The 16,910-nt window shown below is 46.6% G+C and overlaps 1 protein-coding gene across 2 annotated transcripts in view; it reads left to right on the top strand.

The window, feature by feature from the left end:
• Nucleotides 1–16,269, top strand: part of LOC126516812 (phosphatidylinositol-3,5-bisphosphate 3-phosphatase MTMR14-like) — a 37,946-nt gene extending 21,677 nt beyond the window's left edge. For both annotated transcript variants that reach the window (XM_050166916.3, XM_055063871.2), the window contains exons 11-21: nucleotides 261–331; nucleotides 1,308–1,385; nucleotides 8,587–8,650; nucleotides 10,177–10,339; nucleotides 10,427–10,463; nucleotides 11,097–11,161; nucleotides 11,607–11,653; nucleotides 11,797–11,977; nucleotides 13,883–14,038; nucleotides 14,629–14,733; nucleotides 15,782–16,269. In XM_050166916.3, coding sequence (XP_050022873.2) covers nucleotides 261–331; nucleotides 1,308–1,385; nucleotides 8,587–8,650; nucleotides 10,177–10,339; nucleotides 10,427–10,463; nucleotides 11,097–11,161; nucleotides 11,607–11,653; nucleotides 11,797–11,977; nucleotides 13,883–14,038; nucleotides 14,629–14,733; nucleotides 15,782–15,902 — 1,088 coding nt within the window. In that variant the 3' untranslated portion in view covers nucleotides 15,903–16,269. The remainder of the gene's footprint in view (nucleotides 1–260; nucleotides 332–1,307; nucleotides 1,386–8,586; nucleotides 8,651–10,176; nucleotides 10,340–10,426; nucleotides 10,464–11,096; nucleotides 11,162–11,606; nucleotides 11,654–11,796; nucleotides 11,978–13,882; nucleotides 14,039–14,628; nucleotides 14,734–15,781) is intronic.
• The last annotated feature ends 641 nt before the right edge of the window (nucleotides 16,270–16,910 follow it).

Raw genomic sequence — 16,910 nt, 5'->3', positions numbered from 1 at the left:
ATTACAAATATTTTCTTGCCTATTCTTATAAACACTACAGCACATATCTACTTCTCCGTTTGATACACAATTTACATCGGTCATACAAACGTTTTCTACAACACGTCAAGTATACTGAAGTCTGCAGTTTTTATCTCTTTTCACTTTAGTCCTTCTGTCCTATCCTCTTAAGCAAGCTCTTCCGCTTTTCCATTAGGCAATCTCTTCTTCATTCGTCTTCCTGTACACAATGCCCACTGTCCTATTCACGACCTTTCCAGGTTGCGAGTTCTTCGAGCCATACGCAAGGTACGGTTTCAAAGCAAGAAACCTGCGCTTCGACTGGTCACAGGTGCGATATGCTTCCAAACTTGCGCTCAGTTCCCTTCTCCGAGTACTGTGCTCAGAGCTGATCAGATCTACTGCATGGAGGCACTTTGCTGTATTCAGCAAGGTCAAGGCGAAATCTCTGTTCATGCGGAAACAACTCATCAATACAGCCTTCCACGTATCACAAGATGCACACCGAAAATAAAAACTAATTACGGGAAACAGGCTTAATTTTCAATCTGCAATCATTCTTAACAAAATGTAAAGCTTTATCCAATTGAATTGCTCAAAACTTGCGTTTAAAAGCAAAGGAAGGAAACAATAATTACTGTATGTATTTGTGATGTTATTTTCGCATGAAAAATGAATGGGCGATCTTGTACTTTCAATTTGTATTGTATGTTATATTGTAACGTGATTCCGACAGAAGTTTCATTGTTCTTATTTTTGTTTAATTACGTTCAACACGCTTGTTACCAACGCCGAACTGAATATGGGCAGGAACGTTTGTCAGGCATTAATACGCATTTAGTGCTTGTCACCTCTCGAGTGTACGCGGCATCAAGTCAAATTTTCCTTAAATTATCTGTCGCCGCTACGTCCACTACAATCGCTACATTTGTCGCAGTAGCACACAATGACATTCTGCTATTCGCAAATTTGCGTGTGCCCGGTTTACTGCGGCCTCAAGCTACCTGCATCAGAATGTTTTGTTGATAAGGACAATACGCACGCCTGCAGGCATGCTTCAATCGAATTTCGGGATAGCTGTATTTCAGTGCTCTCGATGTGAAGTTTTACCTCTCAATTAAAATTCGTAACGCTCCCTGCGATGTTAACAGGGGACGTTTTTAGGTGCTGATGCCAATACAATGCCTCTACTGGCTCTTTTCCCTTGCCTTGGCAACATAATTGGAACATACGGATTTGCGAGATTGGAGAGCGTTTCACATGTATTTGATTATTTTATGATGAATTTGTGCTTACTCTATCCGCAGAACTTTGTGGACGTCGAGCTGCAAGTTCCTGAAATCGGTTGTTCTTCGGAGCTCGGCATTAACTGGGCGAAGTACAAGGCAAGTGCGACCCTTCGCTACACTCACGGTAAACGCTAGGCTACAGTGTTACAACGGTACAGAAGTCTGCAGTGTCTGTTGGGGCCGTAAGTTCCGTGCCCTATGTAACCGCTGAGCATTTCAATTCCTCCTAACTGGGCACCCGTTTGATCCAAACCTATTTTTAGCATGTGCTATTCTCTTGTTGCGAGCCCATTAATGTCGCCAACTCACTATTGCAACTCAAAGGTGACGCCTAGGAGAACCGCAGTCAGGATAAGCTAGACGACTTCCTCGAAATGATCACTGCAATTAAGACTGCAGACTTTAAAAAACTGACTGTAGAGTTGCAGCGTAGGCTATCACATGCGAACACATCACTGTCTAAGTTAAAACAGTATGATGAAAAAGTTGGCGGTTGCGTAGCAAGCCAGTGCACTACGTACACAGGTTGACACCTAATTAAAAAGAAATACTAATTTAGAGAACCGTGATGGCAGGAATATTATCTACGGTTTGAACGAGACTGATCGCGAAGTTAACGTATCACTCTAGCGGAGAGTTGTACATGACGCCATCAGAGTTTCTGGGCATCGAAGTAGGTTTTAATGAGCGTGTCCACTGAGTTGACCCCAAAGAAAATTGGGTGCCTCCAGTTAGGCTTTTACGATTTTACAGAAAAGTCGTCAGTCTTGCGCAATGCTTTCAAGTTGAAAGTAGCAGCTTATCTATATCGGTAGATTACTCGGCGGAAGTTGGTGAAAAACTCAAAGCTGTGGCAGTCAGCCACAGATAATCGTGCCGACTGCAGAAAAGTTACCCTTGTATTTGGCAAACTGAAGGTGAATGATAAAACTGTACGTACGGGATGGTCGGGACATACGAGATGTATGGTACATTGTTACCTGTCTGATTCACCCGCCTCATGTAACGAAAATACTGCACCGGTCTTGTTACTGTTTTTGGGCCCGTAGCATTGGTAATAAAAGTGAACTCGAACTACTATTTCTCTACTCTCCGGATGGAATAATTACTGACACTTGGCTCCATCCAGAAATGATTCAGAAATAGGGGCGCACTTCTATACAAATGGGTGCGGACATGCCGTAGATGTCGCGATAAGAAATCGCCTACTTTTCTAGCGAGAAACTGGCACAACAAACCACGAGAGCACCTGGTGTTCGTTTAACATTAATGACTACTTGAACTTCATAGGAGCTACTCTATAGATGCCCAGGAACGCCTGAGGAATATCCGCCACACTTGTGTGATTAGTTGCACAATAAAACCACTTCTGGTACTACGGTAGTATTAACCGGTGATTACAACTTATCTGACATAAACTGGGAAGGACTCACCGTTGGTACGAAAAACGCAGCTCTAAGCGCTCGGTGATGGAAAAATTGCGCTCTGAAGAGGACAAGAGGCGACTGGCGTAGGAAATGACGCGCTCGACTCCATTTTGCTGTTGGACGAGGACAGCAGCGATGGCCACTGGCGTCTGTGCGAACTTGAGTTCGTGAAGATGGATCAAAGTGGCCTAATATCGCAGGCGTTGTTAACGAGCGGATGAGGGTGTCGAAGGCGTCGGCCTGTTCGCGGCCTCGAATGAACGCCGTGTTCTTGTTGAGGTCAGTCAGTGGCCGGGCCATATCCGCCAAATTTTTAACAAAGCTGCTCAAATAGGAGCATAAGTCCACGATGGCGCGTAGACCTTTTGCTGAGCAGGATAAAGAAAAGATCTTGACTGCATGAATCTGATCAGGATGTATACCGGCTGCACTAACAAGGTTATCAGGAACTTTGACTTTGCGGTGTCCAAAATGCCACTTAGAAGAGTTGAAGGCCAACCTCCTTGAAGATATTCAGAATAGTGGCTAAGCGACCGAGGTGGCTGTCAAACGTAGGGAAAAATACGATGACATCGTCCAGATAACATACGCAGGTGTACCACTTATAGCCCCGAAGGAGTCTATTCTTTCGAAAGTTGCTGGGCCATTGCAAAGTCCGAAAGGCACAACCTTAAATTGGTAAAGGCCATCCGGTGTTACAAAAGCGGTCTTACGGCCCCGTTTATCAACCGAAATCTGCCAATAACTGGATGGGAGGTCGACTGAAGAGAACCATTGGTGAAGGCAGTCGAGAGCGTTATCAATTCGCGGCAGAAGGTACACACCCTTTTCCGTGACCTGGTTTAGTTCACGGTAGTGGACAGAAAATCGCCAGCTGCCATACTTCTTTTTGACCAACACAAACGCCGAAGCCCAAGGACTCGAAGAGGGCTCAATTACACTTCGGTTAGCATCTTGTGTACTTCAGCTCGGCTAGCATAACGTTCTGCATGAGACGCGCCATAAGGTCGTCGGCATCCCGGCCGCGGCGGTCGCAATTCGATGGGGGCGAAACGCGAAAGCACCCGCGTACTTAGATTTAAGTGCACGTTAAAGAACTCTAGGTGGTCGAAATTTCCGGAGCCCTCCACTATGGCGTGCCTCATAATCAGAATGTGGTTTTGGCACGCAAAACTCCATAATTAAGGTCGTCGGTGGATAGGACTTACCAGTGTCATCACCGGTGTCAGTCTTATGGGTCACAACAAAGCAGGTCTTCAGCGATCATCTTCGAAAATATGTCGAGGTCGGACGTTGCGGAATTGATCGGGCAGCAGGTGACTGCAGACGAGCACGGGACATCTTATACAGAGATGGTGCAATCGTCGATGGGACAAGCGTTGCCGAGTGACATGCCTTTCGGGTAACTTGCACACTTAAACCAAAGTTTAAAACGGGAGGAAATACGCGGTTATCGGCGATAGTCGCAATGCTATGAAGGGCAACTGTGCGTAGCAGGCGAACATTGACATTAGGAGTCGGCATATAGTCACCGTCAGAAACAGATGGGAAGCACTTCAAAGGCGTATCCATGGAGGCTTGAGGCGGCAACCGTACAAAGTCTACAAAACATGAAAGAGGCTCAGTTGATTTCGGATCACAGCAGTGAATATGCAGCTCGAGCAGGAGGAGGCCAGCAGCGCGATCACTCAGTGCAGAACGGTCCGATAAAAATTCGAGGCCGAAGATCAAGTCATGGGAACAGCAAATAAAACAGAAGTGTAGAAACGAACAATTATTCGTGCAGTGCACTTGCCAAGCATAATGGGGCATTGCTCCATTAGCGACCCGCATATCATGAGATGCGGCAGGTGTAAGGACTTTCTTAAAGCGGCAATAAAGACGGTTGCTCATCGCCGAGATGCGGGCTCCAGCATCAACAAGCGTTGGGACAAATACACTGTCAATTTCTACATCGACAATATTGCGTCTGGTTGGCAGCGTGAGAGGCTTTGGCGTCGACGTCAATAATGCAGCGTCACCTCTGGGAGCTGCATCTTTTAATTTTCCCAAGGTATGCGCCCAGGTCGGAATGACTGCGACGGGACTGGGGTGACCTGGACGACGGGCGACGACTTTGCGGCGAGCGGGACTGGTGACTGCTCGGCGACGGTGATCGACAGCGCCATGCGGTCGTACCGTCAGTGGCGTAGAGGTTCGCCTCGGCTTGCGGCTGGATATGGCGAATACCGCCGTCTGGACTAGTGCTGTTCGAGAACGGCATCGAGGACCAGTGGTTGCGACCGTATCGGGCGACGTGGCCAACGCGGTGACAACTGACGCAAATATGTTAGTCATACGGTGTTCTGTGCTGTGATAACCTGGAGGGATTGATTGATTTCGAGTACACACGAGCGAAGGACGTTCGGTTGGTCGGGAACAGGTCACGGCGAAAACTGACTGCAAGCCGACATTGGCGAGTTCTTGGCGCACAATAGCCTGAACCAGGGGAACCGTACGAGCGCATGTATCGTTGACAGGTTGGTACAGAGCCGCTGGACACAAGGCTTCCAGCTCAAGGCGCATGATCTTCGTCAGCTGCTCTGAAGACTGCAGCCGCCGCGAAGGAGAGTCCTGTCGGGTTTCACAAGACGATCTTGCCGCCGTATTGGGAAGTCGTTCAAATGACTAATAAATACGACGGTTTTTCAACTGCTTGAAACGCTTGCACTTCATGAACATGTCATTAACCGAAGTACAGTTCTTGCAAATGAGTAAATTGAAGGCGTCATGCCCGCGTTTTTCAGACTCCGGCATTTCAGCGTCGTCCTTGGGGCAGAGTGCCAGCACATATTGTATGTAGCCTTCGGTGGACGTCTGAACTCGTGATGCCAACTCTTTCTTGGCGACGACTTTCCGACCCAGTGGTTTTCACGAAGAGATTTGGCCAGCTTTTGCTTACAGGTATCCTAATCACGGAGTTCTTCGTGGTTTTGACACCACACTCGCGCAGTTCCCGCCAAGTAAAAAAAATTATGCTCGTTAGCATCCCTGTGGGATCCCATTTGTTGTGGCTGCTCACCCGCTCGTACGTCTCCAGTCGGCACCATCGGTGCCGCAGAAGCTTCCTGGATCACGCAGATGCGCGAGTACGACAATCGACGCAGGCGTTGCCGAACAAGGCTCAGTCTCCTGCGACATCGGTGAAGAACCCAAGCGGCGGCCACTGCGAAGCTCCGTTCAGAGTCATTACCCCCACCTCCACGAAATGTTACGAAGAGGCAGCCCGATGCACAAATGTATTTACAACTATTCACATGGGGAAAAGTTAGCGGTAATCGTGCAGGATGGTACAAAGGTCGCAGCTCCAGGAGACAGCCTAACACTTCCTCTTCGTCTCCCTCTTGCGCGCACGGTCCTGTCCAAATGCACCGTAACAATGTTTATTTTGTGATTATCCCAATATGTCAGAGCTCACACGCGTGCAGGGAACCATCTCTTCAGTGCTGCATCTGGCTCTTTTGTCAGGATAGTTATGAACGGATATTAGCATGGAAGGCATATCGGATTGTAGAATTTTAGTGCCGACAATTCGTAACTTGCAGCACCAATCGTAACCATAAGCGTTCGCGTATCCCAATTGAACTATAGCCGAACTGCTGATGAAAACATAGCTGACTGTTACAGGGAGTGATAGACGACCTTTTACTCGATACTTACGACATTGGTAACTATACTTGAAAGTAAAGAAATCAATTCCACATTCCGAAAAGTTTTACACAATCAAATCTCAAGAGCTAGGCGAAGGTCCCATTGGATGACGCGTTGGGTAAGTCACCTTAAACGGCAGCCGCAAAGAGGAACAATAACCGCGAAGATATAGTGGTGCTCTCGTGAAATCAAGTAAGAAATTAGAGTGCAAGAAATATTTTTTTTACCTTAATGAGCTTTATGAGCTAATTGCAAATGTTTGAGTTACATGTCGAAACCAGAGGAAACGTTGAGATTAGAAATTACCGGGTCAGTATTCCCAGATGAATGCATTATAGCGAATAAGTTCATTGATTATTTTCAATCGATGTTCACACGTTTATCGCCTACAAGTACGCCTTTGGCTGAGCCTTATCCTAATTCCAGGCATTGTTACAAAGAGAGGTGTGTGTATTGAACTTTCAAAAATTGATAACGAAAGTGCACCAGGTCCTGATAAGGTATTTAACAAGTTTCTTTGACGGTATGCTCAATGGTTAACTCCCTTGTTACTTTTACTGAGCCATTCAGACCAGCTACACTTCCTGGCCATTGGTTATGCGCATAAGGGACCCTTATCCATAAAGAAAACACTTGTACGAAAATACCGGCCCATATCACAAGCAAGTTACTGTTTCAGACTGATGGAGCACACAATTACCAAAGTAATCGTTACGTATTTAGAACAAAACATTCGGTTACATCTAATGCAACACGGCTTTAGAACATGACTACCGACAGTAGCCCATTTTTCAAAGAACAAAGAACTTTGCTTCAGTAATTTACGATTTCAAATTGATACTATATTTATTGACTTCTCAAAAGGCACATTATCGCGTTGTATGCTTTAAACTGAGAAGCTTGGGGCCATTTGCATAGACTCAAAATTAATAGCATGGATTAGTGACTATCCGTCCAACCCAACGCAATTTGTCACAATCAATATTCAGTCAATTTCCTTGACGCATACTCCAGTGTACCGCAGGTGTCACTGTTAGAGCCATTGATTCTTATGGTAATGATGTTGTCACTTGGGTGGAGAATAGCCGAAAAGTGTGAATATTTTCTGACGATCTCGCGGTGTACACTTCTGTGCGCGGTACAGATGTCCAGAAGCAACTAAACTCACCATTAGATAAAATCACTCGACGGTGCAATACGTGGGGTACGGAAATTAACCCTGATATAACAAGTGAATGAGTATGCTCCATAGGAAGTTGATTAATACATTTGATTAAAAATTTATGGGTTCTGATCTCAAATGATCAGATGCCATAACATATTTAGGATTAACCATTAGACGTACGTTTAACCGGGATGTTCCTATTGAGAATATACGCGCGAAAGCTTTCGAAACACTCGGGATTTTACGGAGGAAGTAGGTTGCGGCACCTGTTCCACATGTCAAGCTGGCAGCCTACAAAACATTCATGCGACCAACCCTAAGATACGACAGAATAGTTTGGCACCCTCATCATGTACACGTGGCAGATAGGTAGGAAAGCATCCAAAATGACACTACCATTCCTTTATTCCATGTATTCTGGTCACGTTAGTGCGACTTCTGTTTGGAATGTAGCAGGAATACCTAAACTTCCTTGTCGGCGATGAGTGGCAGCAATGAAATTGCTTCTCATGCTTTATCGCGATTGTGTCAACATAGATCAACGTGAGCACTTCACACAACCCAATCACCACTCCAGTAGAAGTTGCCATGATAAGCACCTGAGGTCATACGGCACACGATGCGAGATCATTCAAACATTTTTTTTCTCCGAGATCTAATGGTCTGCAACGCGTTGCCACGTAAAGTTGTCGAAACGCTCTGTAGACAACTCTGTGGCGAAACTGGAATCTTACTTCCTCGCACAGTAACAAGTCATATTCGTTTTATTTGTGTGCTTGGTAAGCGTAATAGTAAGCTACTCCATCATGTCGCCATTTGTCCTGCATTTTTCTGTTAACACGACTTAATGATTTGTTTTGTTGTGCCTGTATGTTGTTCTTATGCAAATGTATACCATGTGCTTTTGTGTGCAATTCGAAACCCACTTCCTGTAACTGCCTGTGCAAGGCTGACAGTATTTATCAAATAACATGCACGTACATGCAAAAGTACCACCTACTCCTACCTCTTTCAGGACTGGGACCTGCAAACACTGACCACAAACTACCTGAGGTTATTACTGGCGGCAGTCGTAAACGGTAAGATCAACTATTACGCTGTCAAATGCCATTCGCAGCTCATTGTATGTGGCCTACGCATTTCCTAATTTCATGTTTTTCGAGCCATAATTCCTTACTTGGGCAACACGACCCGACGCAATTGCAAATGGAACTTCAAAACGTGTAAAGTCATGAAATGCTAACCACTTGACTTCGCACGTAATTGGCTGTGCTGCACGTGTATATTACAATCGTAGTCACCACTAACCACCATTGTCCTTAAATTTCGAAGCTCGAGTTCATGTAGCCTCTTACGACGACCGAGTAACCCAAGTTCTCTTCTAGCTTAGGCGGCTATGTCGTCCTGATACCGTAGTAGTCATTACAACTTCATCATACAGTCACTCCATCGTTGTCATACAGTCATCGTAGTCACACAATTGCCGCAGTCATTCGTCGTTGCATCGACGTCATACTTCAGTCATTCAAACGTAATCATACTGCCATTATTCCACCGAAATCATGCCCCCGTCATGCATTCGTTGCCACACCATCATCTTGATGCCTTCATGGTAGTTTCAGTTTCGTCATCCGATTCTCGTCGCACAGTCGCCAACATGCCATTGCCGTCATGCCGTCGTCGTACCATTTCAAAAATGCCATGAAACTGTTCCACCGCGTTCATCGTTCCGTCGACGTCGTTATTTCTTGGTAATTTTATCGTGACCATGCTGTCGTCATTGCGTCGTCGTCGTCATACATTCGTTATCATGGCGTCAGCGCCATACCATATGAAGACAGTGTATTTCGCATAGAACCGAATGAATACAGGTTCTAAATATAGGTGTCTTCAGCAATAGGGTACGTCGCTTGAAGGGCAATCGCATTAACTTAGGTACTCCTCGTAAGATAGGTTGTGCCGATACTTCTCGTTAGCTATTCCCTGCATTCAGAATAAAAACGTCGAAGCCATCTTTGTGCAAAAAACAAAAAACCCCGAGTTAAGATCGAAGGTGGACAGCTGTCGTTCTGACTCAAGTTCTCATCGTTTGATTTTCCACATTTATTTCTTTGTTTTCCGAGGTGTGTATCCTTCATCCGTAAATTCCGCTCGTAGGTCAAGGCAAACATGCCCTGTGTCGCGCGATAGTCGTTCATGTAGCAAAATAAAGACTCCGGTGCGCCAGATAGACGAAGTTATCAACAGTGATTTGTTGAACAAGGCCTCAGCCAAGTTATCCACAAAAGCACTTGTCGAAATATCTATTCGCTTACTGGACCTCTACTGATCCCTTAACACGGTAAAGAAGGGCAGGCAAACACGGGACCGACGCATTTGATGCATACTTGCTTACCATGTCAATTATGGACCAACCAGTTAAACAGCTGGTCCTTCATATACTTCCTATGTGCATATTATGACACGTCATTTTAAAACATTTCTTACTAAATAATATACGCGCTTTTGCGCCTCCGGACATCAACGTACGGAGAGGCTCATGTTACACTTCAAATAAACCTCGCATGGGAGACTGATCCGTACGTATTTACTTGGCCTAAGTTAGGTCAATCCGGTCTACTGGTCCACTGCATATCTGGCTGGGACCGCACACCACTGTTCATATCACTGCTCCGTCTGTCCATGTGGGCCGACAACGAGATCCACCAGAACCTATCTCCGTTGGAGATGGCCTACCTCACAGTCGCTTATGACTGGTTTCTCTTCAGGCAAGTTCATTTTGTTTGACACGAATACTTTGCTTTCGCTCAGACGTGTGCATTTCTTGTCCTTCATTGCCTTCTTTTACTTTCCAGTCACAATTTACCTAATCGGATACAGAAGAATGAACAGGCGAGTTCTCTTTACCTCTCACTTAAAAGTAGTTTCATCAAGAATTCGCACAGCGAAGTCACCCGCAATAATACTAAGTTAAAAGCGTGCATGTTGCAGTGAGACAGTGCTACGCCATAGCGCGACAGTTGTCGCAAATGTTGAAACTGTGTTTTTGTCTGGCCGTTCTTTGTGCTTATGCCGTTGTGCGACTCCTTCGTAATTGCTACCTACGGCGGTGGTATCCTGCACAGGGAAGCCAAATGAGCACTTGCTGTCTTGTGACAGTTTTGCCACACATGTATTCGACATAAGCATCTGGTAATGTGCACTTAGTCGAAGTACGCGCCAACCACAGCGCTATGCCTCAACATTCGTGCCATGTGATTTCTGCTAGGTGTTGCACCGCATAAATAGGTGGAACTGGAGTCGGTCGGTAATGGAGGCCATATATCCTACTATTACCGCTTGAACGCACTGTTTGAAGTCTGTATCTAGAGGGATCATTGAAGTTGGCTGATACTCCACTGTCCGACTTTTGCCAGAATAGCGGGCATGTGTACGGGCTACTCCAGAAGCCTCAATGCTGGCACTGAAGATTCAACTGCTTTGTCACATCAAATATGTTCACTGCATTTTTTTTTTCACACGCAGATATTCTACTTCTGCTTCGATATCCTCAAGCAAATAGGCAACCAGGCGTTCTCAGTGGCTACACTGTAAGTCATCTATACTCGCGGACAACTTTCTATGGTAATGAAGGGGAAGCTACGTAGGCAAAGCGCGAACAAGTGAGAGCGCTTCTGAGAAGAGCCCCATGTTTACATTCACCCTAGTTTAAGCTGGGGAAGAGAAAACAAACACCTTATTAGCAACAGTTAAATAAGATAAAACACACCGCTGATTGCAAAAGTTTACTTAATTTGCCGCTTTTCCCTTCCTTGTCTGAGCAAACACGAAACCGTCGCACGTGCAGCTGCGTCGATTCGGCGTCTGTTCCGAGCAACCAAAAGCACTGTCAAACGCTGGTGGAATACTTGGCGACGTAACACATGGGCGGCAGACAGGCGTCCGTAGCTTTCCCTACATTGGCACAAAAAGTTGTCCGCGAGTATAGTAAGGTAAACTTCTGAAGGCTGTTTCAACCCACCTTATCTTTTTCAGCAAGAAGCCAAAAGTGGACATACAAAGCCCCAAAGTACCAACTCGAGGTCAGTAAAAGAATAGCGCCACGTGCGGCACGTCCTTAGTCGTGCTTACTCTAATGGAGGAAAATTACGCTGGGCACTCCTGTGGAATTGTGAGATTTGCTCGAGCGCGATGTGTAGGATTTGTCCCAACTTTGGAATTTCAGGGGTGGATACTGTCGAAACCAGTGCAAGCAGCTGTGCAGGAGTCCCTATTCCTGTAATTACCTCATGCCCTCCTGAAGCGGAAGCCACGCAAATGGACACCAGTGGCAGCAGCGCCTCAAGTAGTTTTATTCAGCTCGGTTTCTCCGAAGACGAGGTTCCATGTACAACGCAATTTGCCAGGTGAGTTGCTTCCTTCCTTCGTGATACGCTGGTGAGATGACGCAATTCGGCTTGCTTGCGCGAGCCACTGCGTTTCGAACAGTGTTAAATTTGACCTGTGTCGCTTTCAGCCTTCAAATGGCTGTCTGTGTTATTCTCGAAGACTACTATGCCCCCTCCTTTCTGAAGAGTAGGCAGAGGTTGTGTAAGCAGTTGCCCGCCTGCTCCTCTTTCCCTTTCCTGCCATGTGTATGTTTTCAAAATAAATAATATGGTCCTTACTAAAACTTTATTACACCCCTCACGGTTGTTTGCGAAATCTGCTGCCGTCTTACGCCGCCGTCTTACGCCGCTTCAGTAGCGGATCTAGGTCTGCGTGCCAGGCATCAGCCAGCGAAGTCTGATAGGTCACGCAGGCGACGCGAAGATCACCGAAAATTCACCGCCCGATATAGCTAGGTGCATTGAACGTGCCCTACTGCATCGCGAGGACCAGCTGATGCCGCAGCGCCGCATGCGCACCGGTTTGTGGCGAGCTTGCACTTATTCGTTGAAGTCGGCGCAATCTCTTCAGTGCACCCAAACTGATCAGCATGTCACCGACCATTTTACTATGCACCATAGACTATTCAGACATGTTCCCTTCCCGCCGAACCCGCAGGCCACGCTGCAGGTGCCTCATGACGCTACGCTGTAGAGCGTCCACTTTTCTCGGCTGCTGCTGCTGTTTCTTGGCATCGCATTCATAAAGGAGCGGGAAGAAATAGTCCCCTGGCGTAGTGCAACTGCCCCGTGCGTGGCGCACCCCCCAAGGTTAAGCCGAACTATATCCGCGCATTCACGGTTCCGTACTCACGAAATTTGATGCTACACCGTTACTGCAGACTTTTGTTTTCCTGGTAACGGGCCGAGTACAAACGCAGACACAGTGGCACTTCGACATAGCGCATGATAGAGAACGAAATGCCCCGTTTAATGTGAAGGTGTTCGAGGCTCACAAAATTAACAAAATAAATTCTTCCACTGTGGTATGCCATTCTCGAAGCCAGTAACCGGATGAAGAGCGCTGTATTGTTGTGGCGCTTTCCTCCGCTATAGCAACCGGTCTTTCACTGTTTAGTGCGCAGAACCTAAAACTTTGCCATGACAGGCCTTCCTGCGGTCTCCATACGTAACCACTTCCTACTGCTCTTGATGAGGTGTGCCTGTTTTGTAGTGGCGTTCTTGTTACTTTATTTCATGGTGTCAAGCATTGGTACCACGTTATTTGCTAGCGTTAGCCTGGCACAGGTTACACATGCGGTGACTGAAGTTAGTGTAGAAGGGCTGCCTCTGTTTCATGCATTCGCCTTCAACACCACATTCGCGCCAGCAATTTACTACAATATTGAATCCTCATATACTTTTGTGTGCTATCGGCAAAATGTCTTTTCACAGCATTCTCATACGCTGTCTGATAGTGGAAACAAATGCGTAAAATTTTTTAGGATCCATCAGGTCGCCGCTCATGTCACCACTGTTTTAACAGCTGCTGGTATAATATCGCTTCGAGCCTTCATAGCCACGCCTCGCCAAACACCATCCCTTGCATCTAGTACCTTTCTCAGCGCTCGGTAATACACAAATTCATGTCTCCGCTGCTGAACATTGCTCTAGCGTGTTTCGCATTACTTTTGCCGCCCGCCGTGGTTACTTAGTGGCTAAGGTGTTCGGCTGCCCAGCAAGAGGCCGCGGGGTAAACTCGCGATCACGGCGGCCGCATTTCGACGGGGCGAAATGCGAGAAGTACTGTGATTTAGGTGCACGGTAAAGAAGAGCAGGTGGTCGAAATTATTCTGGAGTCCTTCACTGCGCTGTGGCTCATAATTAGATCGTGGTTATGACACCTAAAACCCCATAATTTAATTTTGATGACTTTTCCCGCAGGAAGCAGCCCGTCATCGGAGCGTCCTCTTCCCCCGTCGGTGCGGACAGTTCATCCGATCTGGAAATGTCGAATGGCACACATCTGACAGTAGAAAGTACGGCCCCTACGCAGGCCTCGCTATCTCCAGCAAACGGATCTCCAAGCAATCACTCAGAGTGAGCTGCTGCATGGCGTTTAACGTTTGCCATTCGTTGCTTAAAGAGAGGGATAGAAATTATGGCTTCCCCAGCTGCAACACAGCCCAGAGTTTTTCGAAGCCTTCTTTATGATTTCTCAGGCGTTTGCTTGACAGATTCTAGGTTTCAAAACTGCAGGATGGCAGGACGGCAGAGGGTGGGGACTGCGTGCGACACTAACCTATTTTAGGGTGCAATGTTCAACTGTAATACGAATGCAGCTGACCTTTTTGCCTCTGTGTTAGAAGATTCAGCCATGCGCTGACATCGGCTGTTACCTGCTGTGGTTGCCATTTGTCCGCGGCTTCATCCGAGTTTCCAAATGTGCGGCCTTCTCTATATGTTCAACTGTCTGAGCATTGACGTCTGCTATTTCTCCTACTGCATGGAATAAAATTCATTTATTTATAATACCAAGGCGCTCTTACCCCAGTTTACATGGCCTTAATTCGCGCACCACACCGGGCCATTGCCCAACAGTTTCGTTTTTCCAGATTAGTAGCCACTGAAGCGCTGCATTCAAGAGAACCTTTACTGAGTAGCATCACCTGCTGCTCTACGTATTTCAGGCGCTCCTGGGCCATGATCGAGTGTGTCGAATCCACAGATTCTGCTTCATCTCCAGAAAGCGCAGCTCGCCAGCGTTCTTTATCTAGGCAAAGCTGCTCAAGCATGTAAGCATATTCTGTACCATTCGAGGATTGTGGATTGCTGCGCAATTTTGTCGTGCATTAATTCTGCTCCTTTGTTTCTTTGTGAATGCCAATAATCGGTTTCCTTACCGACACAACTTATGTTTACATGTGTCGAGGAGTATCGGTGAACAGCTGCATTTTCCGCCATGACCTGTTTCGTTTACCGCGAGGAACTTAAAACGACAACAGGTGCTCTCTCTCTCTCTCTCTCGCAGACACCTTATAAAATTCATGGTTTCAGTTGGACTTCGCATTTGCAACCATGAGCGCTTCACCATTCAGGCAACGCTTACTCTGGTCTTCATGCCAGACCCTTTATAAACGCTACAATACAACCTTGCAGGAGGCTTTCTATTGTGCGTTCCTTCACAGCTGTGCCAAGCAAACGTTCACTATTCTCATTCTGCACACATTGCCACTCGTCACAGTAATATAGCATTTTTTTTTAATGCGAGGGTAAATGCCTCAGGGCATACAGGGGTATGGGATGGGGGTGACTAAGGATGATTAAATGAATGAAAAAAGATTTGCTGACCTAATGGAGTCCAAGAGGGATCGATAATGCGGTCCCTGCGTCCAAGCAGTGTAATTGTAATATAGCCTATTCCTTTTCATTAAATATCTGTATTCCTCGACTGCGTAAAGGTAGTGATTATTTGGGTGCACCTTCTTGTCAAGTTCCTTAATTTGTTTGCAGCGAACAGCAACTTCGCAGTCGGATACGTTTCGGCAGTGTTTACAATATTTCTCACCCGGATTCTAACTAGTGTAGTGCTGTTGATGCGAGATTCATACTGGCGAAGAATGCACGACACACAGGGAACGAGGAACACGTCGCGAGCGTAGAATAGCCACTTTGGTTTAATGCGAATTCACGCCTGATGAACCCACCCTTCACTGCAAAGCTCGAGCCCTAGATGCTTTCCAGCGTCTAGGGCTCGTAAAACGATTTGGGTTCCTCGTATACGCATATGCCAAGCTTCGTAGCATTGTGTATAACTCTTCATAATCACAGCACTCTTTTCAGTGAAGCCACCGACAGTGGCCAGGACCAGAAGAAACGGAGCATCGAGTTCGTGCTACAACGTCGTACCGAGCGGCTGCAAGAGATCCGCCGTCTCGTGAGAAAATTCTATCTTAAAACATGAGGCAAACTCCGCCTACCACATCTGCTTCCGAGCCCACCATGCCCGTCATCACCAGAACAGTTTGTGCTGTTTTCAGCACTTGGACACGCCCGGTCATAGCTGCAGTCCGACACGTGTACATGGAGTGAACTACCGAAGTTTTCGGCAAGATTGTTTGCAGTTCTTACTTTCACCGCTCTAAGGCTCGTGACCGTCTAATATTGTGCGTTAAGTCCTGGTGGCATTTGAAGAAGGCAGCGTGACAGCTGCGACAGATTAATTCGTTCACGATGTATACGTATTTTTTCTGCTAGATTTGCCATTTCCTGGCTTCGTTGTACCTTTTGTGTGTTATCCACTTTGCTTCAATAAATGCATGCAAACTTTTCATGTGCCTGTAGAATTCCCTCCATGCCTAGATGTCCTTATCTTAAGAATGAGGAAGGGGGTAGGATACAACAATGAACCTGTAAAGCTTATTTTTGCGTGGGCATAAGGAATAGGCCAGTGAATGCAAGACCAAAAACCCTCAATCTGTCCTTCTGTCCTAGCCGATTCCGTCGGCGAAGATGGAAATACGCTCGCGTACTTAAATTTAGATCCATGTAAATGAATCATAGGTTGTCAAGATAACTCCGAAGTCCATCACTATGGCGTGGTTCATAACTAAATCGTGGCTTTCGCTCAAAAAAAAAGAAAGCTCTGCAAATTTCTCAGTCTTGCGGTCTGCTTGACAGCTTAGCACGATGGGCATCATGGGCTGGCGTTGACAGTGAGTGAATACGCGGAGCTGTGTTAAGTGTCGTTCGCAGTGAATGCAGTGCACACAATCGTTTGCACTGTACTGTCCCAGCGCAGCCAAGGCTGGGAACGCGAGGGAAGAAAATATACTCTACAAAAGAAACTGAGCCACTGAGAGCACAGCAATGACTAATGCGCGTGTTCGTCTCCGATGCCCATGCAAGCTTCAGCCGGAGCTGTCACACCTTTGGAGGTGAATGCCGTTAGGATCGGCCTGCACGGCTACTG

Source organism: Dermacentor andersoni, chromosome 1 (assembly GCF_023375885.2).
Source record: "Dermacentor andersoni chromosome 1, qqDerAnde1_hic_scaffold, whole genome shotgun sequence".
Taxonomy (NCBI): domain Eukaryota; kingdom Metazoa; phylum Arthropoda; class Arachnida; order Ixodida; family Ixodidae; genus Dermacentor; species Dermacentor andersoni.
The sequence above is the reverse complement of the archived record's forward strand: the minus strand, read 5'-3'. Positions and strand labels throughout refer to the sequence as shown.